The sequence below is a fragment of the Felis catus genome, chromosome F2 (assembly GCF_018350175.1).
Source record: "Felis catus isolate Fca126 chromosome F2, F.catus_Fca126_mat1.0, whole genome shotgun sequence".
NCBI classification, from domain to species: domain Eukaryota; kingdom Metazoa; phylum Chordata; class Mammalia; order Carnivora; family Felidae; genus Felis; species Felis catus.
In genome coordinates, this window is record NC_058385.1 from 18,719,025 (window position 1) to 18,738,203 (window position 19,179).

Genomic DNA, 19,179 nt, shown 5'->3' on the forward strand with positions numbered 1-19,179 from the left:
AACACCACACCCTGAAGTGTTGATGTCCTCCAAGAATCTCTGGAATCGGGACAAAAGGCAGATAGCAAAGTAGAGAAGATGGGAATAGGGAGGTAGCCTTGAAGAACTTTGGGCAGCTGGGAAAGGTACCTGACGTACTCAGTCAAATCCCCAAAACAAAACAGAAATGAGATAAATTGGCGAAAGAGTCTGGGCTGAAAATCTAAAATGCAGAAAAGCAGATTCAACCCTGGTGGCTATGGTAATTAAGGTCGTAACTTACACACAGATGTTTCATATTCATACACATTTTTAGCATAGCAAATACAACCTTACGTGCCTAAGCGCTCATTCCCCATCCCCACAATTGCCTCTGTACTAACCTCAGCGGTGAAAAACCACATCAAAGAAAAACACACCTTAACAGGCTTGACTGGAAAGGTATGAAGGATATGGACTGTTTTGCCTGGCAGTTGATTTTTAAGCCTAGGCTTAAAGATACATGCTGAGAACTTTGAGAAAATGTATTGAAAGTTGCAATAGAAAGTCCCATTATCTTTAATGGGACTTTCATGGCTAATTCCCTGTGCAGCGCTGAAAATGTGCCCCTTAGACTTGATTGCTTTTTTGCCTTAAGATATATGGAGTTCGTGGAGTATTCAATTTGGCTGTGCTTCTGCTGCCAGGATCTCGCTCTAGCTGTTGCCCATCACTTCTGCATTCTGTTCGGTTGTTTTCCACCGTTCGCCCCTCTGCCTGCCGTCTCTTTGCCTTCTTTTCAAATGCTCATTAACCCCTTGTCTTTCGGCTCTCAGACTGTGACACACAGGAGCCCAGTATGGTCATGGGAAGATTTCATCAGTCCTCTCTGTTTGACCAGAGTCACACAGTAATTTTGAAAGCATCGATAGACATCCAGAGGGTATCCCTATAAAACACACTGGAAATTTGCCTGAGAGAGTACTGGCTTTTGGATTAGAGCTATTATCGGACTGCCATTCACATTTTCTTAAAGGGAGAGTGTAAATGTGTAGTATTATACATGCATATATAAGATGAGTGAATCCTGTAGTATTGAAAACAAAAATCGGTTTGCCCTTTTTTGACGTAAATGTTATTTATGTGTTTCATTTCAAAAAACGCCTTCTCTCTTCAGGGGAACAAGGACATAGGTGTTAGGTTTTGGAAACCCCTGTTGACTTGTGGCAGTTTTCTCAAGCTTTTCATTTGTCACAAACACTTTGCTAAGGGTGACCAAAGTGGGAAAGATTCATAGGTTAGCAGCGGGCCTTTCCATATTAATTTTTCAGAGGCTGCCTGGGTGGAACTGTAGCAGCCAACTGGGAATTGATCAGTGTTTAACGTACTGCATTAGCCCTCAGGTGTACAATTCTTCCTCAGTGCAAGGTAATAAAAGGGAGCAGGGGAAAGAAACCACGTTAAACGATTAGTTGCTTCATTCAGGTGCTTCATCCTGGTTGTCAATAGACTTTTCACAGTAGTGCTCTGTGCTCAGTAGTTAAAAGTAATTAGAAGCCAGAATAAATGAGATCACTGCGGGAAGGAACAGCTTTACACAGAACGGTGCGTTTTATGTAGAAAAGTACGAATCTGTAGTAGAGAAGGACTGCCATCTCCCTTCAGTTTATTTTTGCTAGTTGATTGCTTTACAGTTGATGTATTTCCTTAGCGTGCTTCAAATCTAGATCCTCTTTAATCGTGAATGCATTTTTGTATGATGGGGTCTACATTCATAGTAAGTAGTGTGGGCTGGCTAAATTAATCTCTACCAACACAATGCATTTAAAGTATAAATGTTGAGACCAAGATCGTGATTGTTGAATTATGGATGTGGGGAGCTGGAGCTTTCTAAATGCAGTAATCCACGTGATGTGATTTTGGTAACATGGAAAGTGCCCTGGACTTTGAATCCAAAAAAACTGGTTTTGAATCCTATTACTTATTCACTGTGTGACCGTGATTACATCACCTGGTCTCTCAGAGACTTATTGGTGAAGTGGGAATAATAATTTCTTTCTGAAAAAGATAGCAGAAGGAATCAATGAGCAATGTATGTGAAAGCATCTACCGCAAGACCTGGCATTGGTGAACACTGAGTTTCTTCTATCTTAATCTGTGTTTCTGATAGTGAATCCACCTTCCCATTGCAGAATTAGAAATATGAAATGTATCTGTTTTAAAATAACTAGATCAAAAATTGAGCACTATTTCCTGAATTCACCCATTCTGTTCCATCCTTGTTTGCATCGCCTTTTGTTGGATCCCCTTTCCCACCCCACCAGCCCCCTCCCCACATGTGGACTGCTGCAGCAAAGCTCCTGGTCTTTCCATCCAGTCTTGTCATTCCTCTGTTTTCCACACCCGCTTCCAAGGCAGTACGTTTGTTTTGTCTCATTTTTCAGATTAATCTTTTCTAGATTAGAAATCTACTCATGTAACTCTTCTGCTTAAAATACATCACTGAGGGGGTGCCTGGGTGGCTCAGTCAGTTAAGTGTCCGACTTTGGCTCATGATCTCACAGTTCATGGGTTCAAGCCTTGCGTCCGGCTCTGTGCTGACATCTCAGAACCTGGAGCCTGCTTCGGACTCTGTGTCTCCTTCTCTCTCTGTCTCTCTCCCCACTCATACCCTCTCTCTCTCTCTCTCTCTCTCTCTCTCTCTCAAAAAATGAATAAAAATGTTAAAAAATATTAAATACAAAATAAATAAATAAATAAATAAATAAATAAATAAATAAATAAATAAATTAAATAACATAACTAGATCAGGGGCGCCTGGGCGGCTCATTTGGTTAAGTGTCCGACTTCAGCTCAGGTCATGATCTCGGGGTTCGTGGGTTTGAGTCCCACGTCCAACTCTTTGCTGACAGCTTAGGACCTGGAGCCTGCTTCAGAGTCTGTCTCTGCCTCTCTGCCCCTCCTCTGCTCACACTGTGTCTTCTGCCCCTCCCCTACTAGCATTCTCTCTCTCTGAAAAATAAATAAACATTAAACAAATTTTAAATAACTAGATCATGCCTACTAAAATAGGGGAGACCTTGCAAGAACTATTTCAAACATTATAGTTAGATGTGAAGTAGATTTTAAATGTTCTCACCACAAAAAAAGAAATGGTGGGGCACCTGGGTGGCTCAGTTGGTTAAGCATCCGACTCTTAATTTTGGCTCAGGTGATGGTTCTCACAGTTCATGGGTTCCAGCCCCACATCAGTCTGTGTGCTGACAGCGTGGAGCCTGGTTAGGATTCTCTCTTCCTCTCTCTCTGTCTCTGTTTCTCTGTCTCTCTGCCCCTCCCCTACTTGCACTTGCTCACGTGTGCTCTCTCTCTCTCAAAAGTAAAGAAATAAACATTTTGGAAAAAAAAGAAATGGCAATTTTGTGGGGCAGTGCAGGTGTTAGCTAACCCTATGGTGGTAATCATTTTGTAACATATAAATGTATAAATGAACATGTTATACACCTTCAACTTGCAGAATGTTATATGCCAATTATATGTCAACAAAACTAGAAAAAAAATCACAGTAATGAGTCATGATAGGATGAAAGAGGGGTATGAAAACTACAAGAGTTAACTCCTCTGAACTGTGAGAAATAGAATACACAAAACACTGGGCCCTATTAGAGCTTATTTTTAGAATCCTCCTTTGGTAGCTTGTAGAAAGTCACTCAAGAGCAGCAGCACAGAATCCCCTTGAAATCAAGGACAGGAAGTTTTCTTTCCTGGCCTCAAAAACCAAGAGTATGGGTTAGAATAGACACAGATGTTTAGGACTTGAAAAGAATCAGATGCCGACCCTTGTTTATTCATGCATTCATTGAAGGGAAAAAGAAAGGACGGAGCACTGTTGTGTGGCCTGCACCGTGCTCTCCCAAACCAGAGAGGTAAGAGGGTCACAGCTCTTACAATCTGAGATCTTGACAAGGGACCCACATTGGAAGCCAGGCAGCCATACTATGAAGCATGAGTATACTTTAGTCATGACAATAGGAGAAAGATGGTCAGAGGATTGACTTTTTAAAGGAAATGTCTCAAGGAATAGGTTTACCACTTTCAAAGTGCAATAGAGAGGAAGAATATATAACATGTCATGTTGACAGTGAAAGAACGGATTTTGTTAGGGTTTCAAATGTTTTCCTCGGAACCCAGAAAATATTGGCAAATGATAACTGGACAATTGTGATGAGGGAATAATTGCTAGTTAATGAATTAATATAAGAACAATTAATCAAAATATTATGATATATATTTTCCAAATATTACCAAAACTCAACCAGAGTTGTTAATCAGAAGACCTGGTGTGAACAGTGATTAAACCCAGAGAACAGAAAGTACAAGCCATTGTTGAAGAAAGAAAAGCCATATGCCATTTATAAGCCACAAGGAAGGAAATCTGATTGTATTTTTACCAGTATTTATTGTCCTTATAATGCGTTTATTACTTCATCAAATATATTTTATCAGTGATCACTTCCTGAACAAAGACATAGATGGCATACAACACATACAATACATGGAACAAATGCAGAATATAGAGAAATGAATCTTTTAGGAGTGTACATATAAGACCTTTGGCACACATTAAGAATTCAGGTCAGTTTTTTCAGTAAGTGTATACGGAATGCTTACTGAGTCCTGGGAAGTGTGTAAGGTCTAGGAAGGCTACAGTCAGTTCAGACACCAGTCCAGCCTAGTGATGGTGGTAGTGGCAACAGTATTAATATCAGTGAAAATTGCCAACATTTGTTAAGAATATACTACATGCTATCCCCTGTGCTAAGTACTAAATGTGAATTATTTCACGTAATCCTGGGAACAACACGCTGAGGTGCATTTATCATTGAACTCAATTTACAGATGAGGAAAAAGAGTTTCAGGAGCTTCAGCAACTTGCCCAAGTTCACATAGTTATTAACAAAATCCAAGATCCAACTCAGGAAGTTCACCTGCAATGCCTGTGTTCTTTAACCCTACACCTTTCACACAAGTATGATACAGCATGATGAGAGGTATGATGTGTGACCTTAAACAAGCATTATGAGATCCCATACGTGAGGGAGCTGCACATGAGAAACAAAAGAGGTAGTGATTTCAGAGAACTGTACACAGTAGAGTGGAAGAATGAAGAAGGAAAACCAGGGACCGTATTGTGAACATTTTGTATTGCACGTTAAGAAGTGGGAAGCCATTTGATGTTTTGCACTTTTCATCTGCATTTTTAAATGATCACCTTTGCTATGGGGCAAAAACAGTGGGAAGAGGCAAGACTAGGAGAGTCAGAGTGAGGTTGCACCAAAATAGGCAAGAGATATTAGCAGCGTACCTAAAGAGGAGAGATTTATGACACAGTAAGAAATAGGAAATTAAATAAGCACGAAAGGTACTAGAGTTAGGTATGTTAACATGTGGAACTGCACAGTCCATTCATCCCTTATAATGAATGAGTTTAGTTTGATGGCTTGGGGGCTTGTAACATTTCTCAGTCCGGAGGTGAAACAGTGGGCAAATGACAGATAACTAGACAAACATTTTAGGGAAGTGGTGATTTTAATATTAACCCACAATCTGGGAAGGTTTTATGAAAATGGGAACATTAAAGATACTAAAATGTAATTTCATAATAATACTTTAAGGAATTAGATCATTTCTACGTCTTATTTCTTCTAAGTGCTTTCTTTTTTTTAATATGAAATTTGTTGTCAAGTTGGTTTCCATACAACACCCAGTGCTCATCCCAACAGGTGCCCTCCTCAATACCCATCACCCACCCTCCTCACCCTCCCACCCCCCATCAACCCTCAGTTTGTTCTCAGTTTTTAAGAGTCTCTTATGTTTTGGCTCCAAACCGCTTTCTTATCAGGGCCGATATCATGAGAGAACCTCTAACTCATCTATTTCCTACCACTGCTTGTTTTGTGACCGCTGAATAAGATGGGAACATGAAAAAAGCACAAAGAAGAGCTAAAAACACTTGGAAACTGAGCAGAATCGTTTGTATTTTTTCCAACAAGGAGAAATGTATCTTTAGTTCAAAGATTGTTGAAACTAATCTGCCTCAGGCTGCCCGGGACAGAAGTTCAGATGATGCCGTGGAGTGCATCAAATCAGGCAGTCGCAGAACCTTCCATCTGTCATAAAAAGCTTCTGTGTATAAAAGAGTGGTGTGCAAATAGCAGAAGTGGCTGCTGCTGCTCCAGCTTATTTCACCTCCTTTGTTCTCTGGGGATTGAAATAGTCATTATTTCTCTGCACATTTCGAATGCTGCCCAGGTAGTCAGCTTAGTGAAGTATCACGGAAAACCACAGCTGATTAGAGTCCTAATAACTTGTTTGTGACAGTCCCTTGAACAAGGATAATGGGCCTGGCTTTTAATTAAAGGAGAACAAAAGAAGACATTTATAGAAAAGGGGGAAATTATTTCACGTTTTAACATCTAAATCTGTAATACTCTAAATAGACATTCCTATAACTGTAAGAAAGCCCTATAACTCATGTGAAGAATATTATCAAAATAATAGGTTCCTTAGGATGTCCTTATAGATCGACTCTGAGTGATGCATTTGCGCCAAGGGAATTTTCTCCCTCTTGTCTCCAAGACTAAAGGCAGCATCATATTTATAAAGGAGGGTGAAAATGAGGCAATACACCTGGAAGTCCCAAGCTAAGAGAACAAAATCAGACTCTGATTATTATGTAGAATTCTACATTGGGACAAAACTCACTGATTTCAGAATTGTTAAATATTTATTTCTTCTTTCTTTCTTTCTTTTTTTAAATGTTTATTTATCTTTGAGAGAGAGTGAGAGAGAGACAGAGCATGAGCAGGGGAGGGGCAGAGAAGGAGGGAGACACAGAATCTGAGGCAGGTTCCAGGCTCTGGGCTGTCAGCACAGAGCTCAACGCGGGGTTCAAACTAACAAACCGTGAGATCATGACCTGAGATGAAGTCGGATGTTTAACCAACTGAGCCACCCGGGTGCCCCCATCCTGTTTTTCTAACAAGAAATTATTCGGCTAATTATACTGCGTGAGCACAAAAAAAGATAACACAGTTATCCAAATGCCTCAATTCTATTACTTTTGCACAAAATAGGTAAAATCACTGTGCAAGTAGCTTTTGAAGTCACAATGTGAATCTCTAAATCCAGTGACTCTGGTGGGTTTTGTATGGGGGTAGTTTTCAGTTATAATTAAGTATGTAACACTATTGAGGAGTACAATAGAAATTTTCAAAGTAATGTTTGGCCTCAGTTTTAAAAATATGGGGAAATAAAAACACACTGACCCTTGCATTTCCCGTTGTAATGTTTTTCACTTCATCGTCTACATCGTGGTAGTTTATGGCAAATTGTCGTGACTGCAAATCCAGAGCTCTTCATCACATTAGTGTTGCTTGTATTTTATTTGTGTCAGAATCTGAATGACCCTTCTCCACTAGTAATAGGGAAGGTTGGGGTCACCCCCAAGAGAGAGCATCATAATGATCAGATTCCTGACTGTGAGCTAAGAGTCAGCAAATAAATCCACTGTTGGACAACAGAGCTGAAAGCCATAAACCTCACATGGTTCTGGTTTCTCACTTCAGTTTCCCAGTGAGTCATTGCATAACCCTTGTGGCCCAAAAGGGGTGACGCCTGTCCCCAAGTGTTCAATTTAATGCATTTCAACCCTTGGGAGATTGGCTTCCTTGTTCAGTGCAGTTTGAATCAACATTAAATAAAGCATTCAAGCTTGGGAGGTTTTAAAAGGTAATTGGGAGTAAAACTGATGGCCTTTATGAGGCCATTTTTGTCTGGGATCATGGTAAATGACCAAATATGTAGAAGATCCTTGGGTTTTGAGAATCTTTTATCTAATTTATTATAGAAGTGTCACGAATCATCTTAAGGAGAAACATTAACAGGTTTTTTTTAAAGGACTAACATAAGTTGTTTCAAGATTTGAAGTCTTACAAAGTGAACTAAATATAGTGTAATACAGTATGATTTAATAAATGGTTGAGGGGCGCCTGGGTGGCTCAGGAGGTCAAGCCTCCGACTCTTGATTTTGGCTCAGGTCATGATCTCACGGTTTGTGAGACAGAGCCCCGTGTCAGGCTCCAGGCTGACCCTCCCCCACTCTCTCTCTCTGCCCCTCCCCCCCCCAAGATAAGTAAAAGCTTAAAAAAATAAAGAGTTAAAAAACAATATATCGCATTTAAGCCCATTTAGGAAAATAAGCTTTGTCTCTTCAGGAGACTTAGTTGAGGCAGAGGTTTGGACGCTGATCGTGTTGTGCCCCTACCATCTACAAAATGGACTGGCAACTGGAAGACTGTGTCACATGCTTTTTCTGACCTTTCCCTCTGCATTTTGACATACAACATAAAATTGGTACCTGATGTCCAGAATCGTTGGGACAAACACATGAAATAAAAATCCCAAAGAAACATAGGAGCAAGTGCAAATTACAGTCGGGTGAAGTCTATTTCTACCAAGCCCCAATTTGTAAAAGAGATAATGGTGGAAGTTTGTCATTCGCTTCATGAATTTATCATAATGATATCACATCATAATTTTATAAAATTAGTAAAATTCTAAATTAAAAAAAATTAACCACAGGGTTATTTCAATGACCAGCATTTAAAAGTAAGTAGAGGGGCGCCTGGGTGGCTCAGTCGGTTGGGTGTCCTACTTCAGCCAGGTCACGATCTCGTGGTCCGGGAGTTCGAGCCCCGTGTCAGGCTCTGGGCTGATGGCTCAGAGCCTGGAGCCTGTTTCCGATTCTGTGTCTCCCTCTCTCTGCCCCTCCCCCGTTCATGCTCTGTCTCTCTCTGTCTCAAAAATAAATAAACGTTAAAAAATTTTTTTAAATAAATAAAAATAAGTAGAAAGAGGTCTTGTAAGTAGTTAAAATATAATGGGGTTTGGGAAATGGGATTTATGAAAGCTCACATTCCTCAAATTTTCCAAGTGATGTGTGGCTCATAATGAATTCATATAGACAGACTTACAGTGTGAGTGCAGTAGCGAAGTGGGGTGGAAATAGCATTACCACAGGCGTGGCTAAGTGTCGCTTAAGGTAGTTCTTAGGGCAGTTTATGAGGCCACTATGCCGGCTTTTATCATTTCACAGATGAGAAAATTGAGGCTGAGAGAGTTGAAGTAACCTGGCCGGAGACCTACAAAGACATCCAGTACCCCTGGTTATGACGCCCATGTTGTCAACTGCTATTCTGTATTCAGAAAGGTTTTGTGACATTTTGAAAGACACTCCAAAAGTGGACAAACATTCCTTATGCGGGGAGAGCTTTGTGCAGTGCTACCAAATGTTGACCAAGCAGAAAGAAGTTCTGGGTAGAGGGGCAGGATGGAATAGCTGGAGTGCTGGGAAGATGGAGCAGAAAATGGGAGAGCAATTGGAGCAATTGGTAGAAATCCTTAAGCATCAGGATGAAGAGTTTGCTTTTGCAAATATTGCCTGGAAAGCAACTGAAGATCTTTTGAGTACAGTATTGATAGCATATTAAGGACAGATGCTTAGTAAATTATTTTGGTAATTTGCTTCACAAATTGTTATCTTACATCATATAATGTAAATGTTGGATTTTTTTTTTTCATATCAACCAAGGAAATAAGGGCCTCACTTACTCCTAAACTCTGATCCTCAAGGCCATGCATCTTGCGGGCCCAGACTACTTCTCTAACTTCATCTCCTCCTCTCTGTGTGACCCTGCACATCAAGCTTCACACTTGCTCTTAAGCAGACAGAAAATGCATTAACCTCAGGGCCTTTGCACTTGCTCTCCCTGAAATGGTCTTCCCAATAGCAGCACTTTTCTCTGCTGTTTCACCCTATTCAGTTTCTATTCCCTTAAAAATTTTCACTTTTCTGGATAACTTATCACCACCTGATATCCTCTATTCGCTTCTTTATTTTCTTTTTTCCTCCCCTTGAAGTTTAATCATCAAAAACGATGGTACTTTTTTTGTTTGCTGTTGCATCCCCAGCACACTGAAGTGGATAAAGATTTTAGGGTCTGAAGTTAAGTGCCCTATTTAAGAAAAAAGAATAGAAAAATTACAAAATGAAATAGAAGTGAAACTTAATATTTATTTATTTGGAATGCAAAAAAATTTACAAGATTTAAAATGCTGGCAAATACCACAAGCATTATAAAATCTGAAAAACAAAAGACTGCCTTTTTTTTACTTTATTGCCTGACCCACCTCTATAATTCTTCCCTCCACAGTTTTTGGGAACATACTCTTTGACTGCCTCTTCAAATTATAATAATTTTGTAATATAATCTACAGAGAGAATAGGAAAATAATTTTGTTCTATCTCTAGCATAGCTGAACAAGTTTTTAAAAATATATTGATTAGAAAAACCTTTTAATTTCAACATTATTGCTAAATCTCTTACACATTTTTAAATTGTTGTTGAATATGAAAACCCTTATAAGGTTCTTTAGCATATGAACCATAACGTTTGGAAGAATATTCCACAGACTAGCTTCTGGCTCTGTACATTTCTAGCCTGGTTTTTCCAACACCACACACAACACCGGGTGCCTCAGGGTATGAATATTGCATTACAACCTTGAGCCCTGCCCCTCCTTTTCAACAGTAGGTAAGTGAGTTGCACAATGGACAGTACAAATACTCTGGGATCCATTTCTACACGAGAAGACTACAGTAGCCTAACTAAAACTGAAGTGCAAGTCATATACATAGTATATGTATATGTATAAGACTACAGTAGCCTAACTAAAACTGAAGTGCAAGTCATGTACATAGGTTCCAGTCAGCCTAGCCTAAGTGTGTCCTAAGTCTACTTCCCAAGGGAAGTTGGGACAGACATAATTAGGTCAGCAGTCATAACTATTTGCGATTAAAACATTTTGCTTCAGACAGGGCATCTGGGTGGCTCAGTCGGTTGAGCATCCAACTCTTCATTTCAGCTCAGGTCATGATCTTACAGTTCATGGGATCGAGCCCCACTCTTGGCTCTGCTCACAGTGCAGAGCCTTCTTCAGATTCTCTCTCTTCCTCTCTCTGTCTCTCTCTGCCTCCCTGGCTTGTGCGTACCCACACTCTCTCTCCCTCAAAATAAATAAATAAATAAATAAATAAATAAATAAATAAATAAATAAATAAATAAATAAAATAACCAACCTTTTGCTTTTGCAAACTTATAAAAGCATGTGACTATGTGAACAATTTGCTAGGGATCCATATAAGTAAGGGACCCTGACTTTCAACCTTTTTTAGCTTGTTAGTAAATCAGCTTCCTCCAGCACCTAATGGTACTTGTGGGTACAAAGTAGACACTCAAAAAATATTTGTTGAGTGAATGAATGAACAAAAGTTACTCCTTTGTGACTCTCCCCATAACATTGTTAAATCAGAGTGCCTTTCAAATTAAATTGGACCCATTAACTACAGGTTACATTTATCATATTAAAACTCTACTATATCTCTGATGTGATGTAGGATCTATTCTTAATACAAAATATGTCAAGAAGATTTATTCATTACAAGCACGGATATACTGACCCTTTCCCTTTTCTTTCTGTGGGGAAATTCACAATTTCTGCATAATTTTATAGCCCTGTCAAGTACATTTTCTCAGGAGTGTGCCCTAAGCAGAGCTATTATTGGAATGTCTTCCTACTAAAATTATGGAACAACTTTCCTCAGTGTCTATGTTATATTTGCCTTTTTATCAAGGACAAATTCTACTCTGTGATCTTTATTTTTTTTTTTTATTTTTGTGACTCCCAGGGAAGAGTTGTCTAAAATTTAAAAATGATACTACAACTAGAAAGACCTGAAAACTGAAGGCCCATGATTTCCAGGATGGAGTAGAACTATAGATTTAAGTTTTAATTTAACTGTCTAATATGAAAACAGTTATAGTGCTAGAAAGGAAACTGGTGGGTCAGATAAGAACTCTTGTCCTGAACGAATTTGCTTAGGCTTCCCAGCCTTTGGTATGCTGTCTTCATTCTCTTGTCCAGGGTTAGCAAAGCTGTCTCACTGGTAATCAACAAAGTGCCTATAAAACCAAATGATCTCTTGTCAAACCTGACTGAGTATATACCTTTATGTACCGTTGCAAAACCATGTGCCATTTCTGGATCTAGAATCTTCCCAAGAATGCTAGAAGCAGAAGTCTTCTTGCAAATGCTGAATTTTTCCACTTGACATTCAGATACTGATAGCTGAGAGAAGAGAAAAAGCTAGGACGCAAATTTTGGTATATTAACAACAAAGTTGTGGGCTTACTGCTGAGCTTTCTTCCACATGCTTAATTCAGGAGGATGGAATCCTGTGATGCCATGATAGAAAAAGTAGGCTCCCACTGGACAAATCAACTGTGAGTCAAACACAGGCAATACTTCCCACAGGGACCTGGTTGTATCTTTTTAAGTGTTTCGGTTTTTTAAAATTTCAAATTAATCTCGGGACCTAATTGGAACATACACAGTGGTTAGTATGAAAAGACGGATTAGATAGACAAAGCCATCTGGTTTTGATATGCTAGTGAAAGAAAATATATGTACCATTTTAAGGTAGATTTTTCTGTTAGATGATGTGTGTGTGATTGATTCTAAAAAGGTGACACCTGAAGGTACCCTCTCCGAGAGCATATTACTGGACCACATTGGTTGATCGGGAGATTTTCAAAGTCTCTAGCAGATAATTTGCTGCTGTAGTACTGTTTATTACAACTTGAACTAGGGAGAAATAAATCGGTTTAAAAAGATTAAGAAAATGTATAAAAATTATAGGCTGCTTGTTAAAAATCCTTCACAACGAGAAAGTGTTTGTTATAAATAGAGGAAGGCAAGTCATGTTTTATCTAAAAGAACAGACATATTTAAGTTTGATTAGAAGAAGATAAAGATTTCTTTTAGTGTCATTCAGCTAGTATAATGAGTGTTATTGATTAAAATGTTGGAATCAATAAGGACTTAAAATTGGAGTAGAGGAGACCTTAAGGAGGTGGAAAAGGTTATGGCCTGTCAAATAAGCCGACAATTAAATGCTTTGTAAAAAATTGATTTTTTTTTTTTAAGCGTGAACTGTCAACTAAACTTCTTGGCTTTCGTGGGCGTATGCTGTTCTACAGCATGTGACAGCATATACAACTGCAACTACATATTATTATCAGACTCATACACTAAATGTTTGTGAACATACTACCAAAAGCTAATTGTAAAACTTTAGCCCATCTGAATATGTTATTAATGCTGTGTAAAGAGGTCATTTAACAGCCAATGAAACTTAACATGTTTCTCCTTAGAATCCAATCGTGTATAATAAGGCAGTTATGGGGGAGGGGAAGAAAAAAAAAAAAAGAGGTTAGAGTGGGAGAGAGCCAAAGCATAAGAGACTATTAAAAACTGAGAACAAACTGAGGGTTGATGGGGGGTGGGAGGGAGGAGAGGGTGGGTGATGGGTATTGAGGAGGGCACCTTTTGGGATGAGCACTGGGTGTTGTATGGAAACCAATTTGTCAATAAATTTCATATATTAAAAAAAAAAATAAGGCAGTAACTCATCAGGTTCTTTTTTTTTTTAAGTTTTTTTTTCAACGTTTTTTATTTATTTTTGGGACAGAGAGAGACAGAGCATGAACGGGGGAGGGGCAGAGAGAGAGGGAGACACAGAATCGGAAACAGGCTCCAGGCTCCGAGCCATCAGCCCAGAGCCTGACGCGGGGCTCGAACTCACGGACCGCGAGATCGTGACCTGGCTGAAGTCGGACGCTTAACCGACTGCACCACCCAGGCGCCCCTCATCTGGTTCTTTCTAAAATGTCAGCAGTAATGTTTTAAGCCCCTTACTCTTCTTTTTATTAATTCATCAGTATCAAAATCTAGCAGATGTTTTGGATTTCTATAGTTCAGTCTCTTAACCAGAGATAAGTGAGCTAGATATTCCTCACAGAGAAGCGATTGCATAGTAGACCTTTCATTTGTGAGGAAACACTGAACAGATCTAGAAAAATACACGTGTAAAAAAAAAACCAACAAAATACAGGAATGTAAATGCAAAAATGGAAAAAAGACCATCCAAATATCCATGAATTGAAAAGTGCAGTGAAAGAAAATCTGCTCATGAATTTTACGAAAATTCAGAGACCAGCACCTGAAAATGTTAACAAATATGCGTAGGTTCTCAGAGCTGCCAAAGAGAAAAACGTGAAAGGACATAAAAGGAATTCCTTAAAAGGGAAGGCAAAGGACAAAGGACAAGGAGAAAGGCACAGCAATTACTGAAATCAGGGGCTGGATTCTGAATTTTCTCCCGGTTGCTCTGGGCATCACATTCCTGACTAACTAATTATAAGTTCCTTTTGAAAATTTTACAATCTCTTATATTGGGTCCAAGAAACATACTTTAAAAAAAAATCAACTCTGATCTTAGTGAATATTAATTTCACTGTTTACTTTTCTAAGCCTTTTGGCATAAATTAGTATAAATCTATTAACTATCATATGTAGACATGAATGAAAAATATTAGGAAGTCATTTCTTTTAAGTTACATGGAATATCAGTAAGGAATAATGTCTGATAATTAGATTTTATTATAATTTTTTTAACTTTAGGTATATAAACTCATAAATGCAGTTCATTATGAGTTTGTTAAATTTAAATACTTAGGACTCCAGTCATGTAGCTCTCTGATCTGTTTTTATTTTTATTTTATTAATTTTCATTTATTTATTTATTTACTTGTTTTTAATGTTTAATTTTGAGAGAGAGAGAGAGAGAGCGCATTCACATGAGTAGGGGAGGGGCAGAAAGAGAGGGAGACAGAAGATCCCAAGCGGGCTCTGCCCTGACAGCAGAGAGTCTGATGTGGGACTCAAACTCACGAACCATGAGATCATGACCCGATCCGAAGTTAGATGCTCAACCGACAGAGCCACCCAGGCACCCCTATAATCTATTTTTAAGTAGGTGTTCTATGTAGAAAAATCAATGGTTCATTGTCCAGTTGTTCCCATTTTGGCTGGCGGTTTTGATTTTGACATTAGGGGAAGAAAAATAATTTTCCTTCTATCCTTCTGAGTTCTTAGCTGAGACCCCTATAATAAAATATTAATGAGAGAAAAACAGTTTATTAACGTGTGTACCTTATGTATACATGGAAGATACCCAAGGAAAAATGAGTAACTCTCTGAGGAGGCAGATTTTGGGCTAGCATATTCTGTTGCCCTTCATTAGTAACCCAAAGCGTTTTGAAGTCCTTAATGGGAACTGGTGGCATTTGACTTGCTTTTGCCTTTGCACACAGGTGCACCCTGAGCGTGACACTGGAGCAGGCCATCATTCTGGCCAGAAGCCATGGACTGCCTCCTCGCTACATCATGCAGGCTACAGATGTGATGCGGAAGCAGGTAAGTCACACACAGTTTAGGGATTGTTTTACAGGACCTGGTTTTTTTTTTTTTACATTTTCCATGTGTATTTATTTTTGAGAGAGAGAAAGAGAGAGAGAGGAGGAGGAGCAAAGAGAGAGTGAGACACAGAATCCGAAGCAGGCTTCAGGCTCCAAGCTGTCAGCACTGAGCCCAACTCGGGGCTTGAACTCACAAACTGTGAGATCATGACCTGAGCTGAAGCCGGAGGCCCAACCGACAGAGCCACCCAGGTGCCCCTACGGCACCTGGATTTGAAGGTTCCTTTTAATCAGGATTTATCAGGTTTAATGAGGATTAGTCAGCATTTATCAGGTGTTTGATTAGTGCCTGGATGTGGGGGACACTTTTTCAGGCTCAGAGAGTAAATGTGGACAAGAAACACTCCCAGGGACGAAGGCAATACAGACATCTATATGAGGATCCTCCAAGAAACCAAGCCAACCTGGAAAAAAGGATGTGTAAGAGATAACCAGAAGGAGGAAAGGGGTTGGCCAAGTGTAATGGACAGGAGTGGATTTGAGGCTTATGTAAGGAGCAAGGGCAAAGGCTACATGGCATTTTCTGGGCATTGCAGGTGATTTAGTAAGGCTCTGGAAATAGAATTGAGGAAGAGCGTGGGGGCAAGGAAGAAGAGGAAAGAATTGAAGGCCCTTCTTGCTCCTGGAGCTCTCAAAGTGAAGTCCAAGCCATGCTAAGAATTTGGTGCATTATTCTGAAGATAAAAGCACGTATCTCAAATTTTCCTTCAGAGGATGAAGAGTAGTCTTTGGCATGTCATTAGGTCACTGAAGTATTTATAGGTGGGAATAAACTCTCATAAAGAGAATGAGCTTTTGCTACATTACCCAATGGTATTTTAATGTGATAGTTTGGTTTCTAACGCTTAAAATTCTTTTAAAAGGTAACAAAAATGCATTAACCTCCAATTTATTATTAGGAAAATGTGCCTTATATAATAGAAAAGACACAACTTATTAGAAAGACAAGAGTTGGAAAATATCAATTTTGTGTTTTATTCTGCCACAGTTTCTCAGGGTAACCACAGAAAATTGATTTAACAAATATTTATTCTTGCTGACTTGGTTTGAACTGCCCAATGATAGTAAGTGATTTAGTTTTTAAGATATGCTTTTGTAGTTAAAACTTATTTGTTTACTAAAGACTTAGTGTATAACTCTTACGCAAACATACTAATTAATCTCTGTGGGTTTGCTTCCAAGATATACTACAGAATGTAAAAAAAAAAAAAAAATCCATGGAAGCAGTCATAAGTGATACCAGCACCGGTTTGGGGTCTGTAATTCAGGAATAAAGTACAATGAATGGATATACATTGGAGCTTCGAGGTGGGCACCCTGGAGCTGGAGACTGAAAACCAAGATCTGACGAGGTCTAACAGGGATTTGCTAAGTAAAGGTTAAATCCACAAGAAGCACAGGACACAGTATGGTTCAGCTAGAAAAGGGCAACTACAGATGCAAATGCCAGCAGATTTTGGAAGGATTTTTTGGATGGATATAATACAAATTTGGTTTTAAAAAGTAGACCAAAGTAAACTTGTGATTATTCATTTCAGGGTTGGGTTTGGGATGCCCAAAGTACAGAAAGACACTAAGCATTCTGTTTCACTCTGTTACTGTTAGAATAAGTTTGAATGAAGACTTGGAGGGGCCATCTCGAAATTATGGTTTATGGCAAGACTAAGAGACTGGTTATTAACCTGTTTTAGAATAATCTAGTACAGGAGTAATGATGAATTCACTAGATATACATTCTTACTATATGGACTTCAGTAATCAAAAACGTTTAAGTTCTTACACGTGAGAACGGACATCTATAAATTACAGGGGGGAAAGTAAAAACCGTATTATGTAAGCCTTAGTGACTTATTTAACCAGTGCAAACCTTTTTGAAATACAATATACATGCTATATTTACATATATTATTATATGTATTATTATATATTTATAAAATGTAACTTAAGGAAACTGAAAAGTTATGAAGCTTCTTATAAAATTTCTAAACTGCAGTTTTTCAGTATTCATCACTTCTTCCTTCTATTTTTTTAAATAAATATATTTAGAATAGGTAGCTACCCTCCTTTGTTACTGGTTTCTCTGCTGCAAATATGGCATTTCCAGGTGGATCTGAAACAAAGAACTGATTTCTGACTTCTGTATGGAAGATCAGAGAGCCTGGGGCCCTCTCTTTAGAGAAAGTGGGTTAAACTGGTGTACAGGGGGATTTTCGCAGCATTCCATCTGCTGCCCATCCTCTCTCCAGTGTCCAACTGTTACAGGCAGTGGAATTAGTGGCTGGGATCCAGTCTGCAAGCCAACTCTTACCTACCTGTGATCTAAGTAGTTAGAACACAAATGGGGATCAAAGATCTGACTTTCCTGTTCCTTTTGTTTCTCAAACATTTAGACTCAACTTTCCAGAGACTGAATGGTTGAGATGTTTGCCAGATTAATGAGTAATATTTTCTAAGATCTTTAGTTTCTTTTTTAAGGAGAAGCGCTTCAGCATGATTTATTGTATGGTTTTCATGTACAGCTTTGTATATCCATTTTTCATAGACTTGTTTAATGCTCTGGTTAGTTAGAAGGGAAGCTGAAAGATAGAGGGAAGGGTACTATGCCCCTTCTAATTTTTTTGATAATGAGTATAATAATCCTAGGCAGCACTTTTACATAACCAACGATCTGATTAATAAACGTTTGAGGGAGAAGCTTTCATTTCCATTAGAAACAAAGTTTTCTATCCTACAAATTATACATTCCACGTATTATTGGGTGGAAGACCGCCTCAATTTTTTTAAATAAAACTGGAATTTCAGAGAGTTCTGTCTCCTTACCTACAATATCAGGACATTATACTGGGCACAGTAACAAAGGCTGAAGAAGATGTGATTCTTCCCTCATCTTATGGTGGCCATACATAGGCAGATCATCATCATACAGGTACCAATAGACAAGTGGTATACAACCTCAGTGTTTTCGGACATAAGACAGGGAATAAATAAGTGAGTAAACTGTGAGCCTGTCAGTGGCTGGGACACTGAGTATAGTTTGTTTTGGTGGGCATAGGTTTCCAGAATAGTACCTAGCAGAGAGTAAATGCTAAATGGCGTGTGTTCAATAGTTCTAACTAGGATAACCAGAAAAAGGCTTCATGCAGAAAGTGATACCATGATAGTGATTTAAAAGCATAGATTCTTGAGCCAAGCAACCTCAGTTTGAATCCTAACTCCAGTGTTTACCATCTGTATCATTTGGGACAAGATTCTAAGTCTCTCTGTTACTTAGTTTCCTCATTATTAAAACAAAGATTTTAATAGTACTTGCCTCGTAGTGTTACGAGGATATACTCAATGCACTTAAAACAATACCTGATATAGTGAATGACCGATTAGTTATTAGCCAAGATGATATTTGATTTGAGCCTGGGAGGATAAATGGGAGTGGACAGGTAGGGAAGAGGAGAGAGGAGGTCCTTGGGTAGAGGAAACAACGTAAACAAGGGTGGAAAAGTGCAAGTACCTGGCATGTTGAGTATATGAAGAATTATATAGTTCAATTCACCATGGAATACACCAACAGTTGTATTCAGCATGATGAACATCAGTGTGATTTGCAACCTTTGAAGAAAGCAAAAGCCTTTCTACAGACTACTCAGTGGAATATTATGAGACTAAAGACAAAAGTAATTATACACAAACACTATAGCCTAGTAAATCTATTTCTCACAGGGATATGATT

At 38.8% G+C, this 19,179-nt stretch overlaps 1 protein-coding gene across 3 annotated transcripts in view; it reads left to right on the plus strand.

The window, feature by feature from the left end:
• PREX2 (phosphatidylinositol-3,4,5-trisphosphate dependent Rac exchange factor 2) overlaps window positions 1-19,179 on the plus strand; it is a 303,209-nt gene that overhangs the window by 270,549 nt on the left and 13,481 nt on the right. For all 3 annotated transcript variants that reach the window (XM_023248571.2, XM_023248570.2, XM_023248572.2), the window contains one exon: window positions 15,291-15,393. In XM_023248571.2, the coding sequence (XP_023104339.2) occupies window positions 15,291-15,393 (103 nt within the window). The remainder of the gene's footprint in view (window positions 1-15,290; window positions 15,394-19,179) is intronic.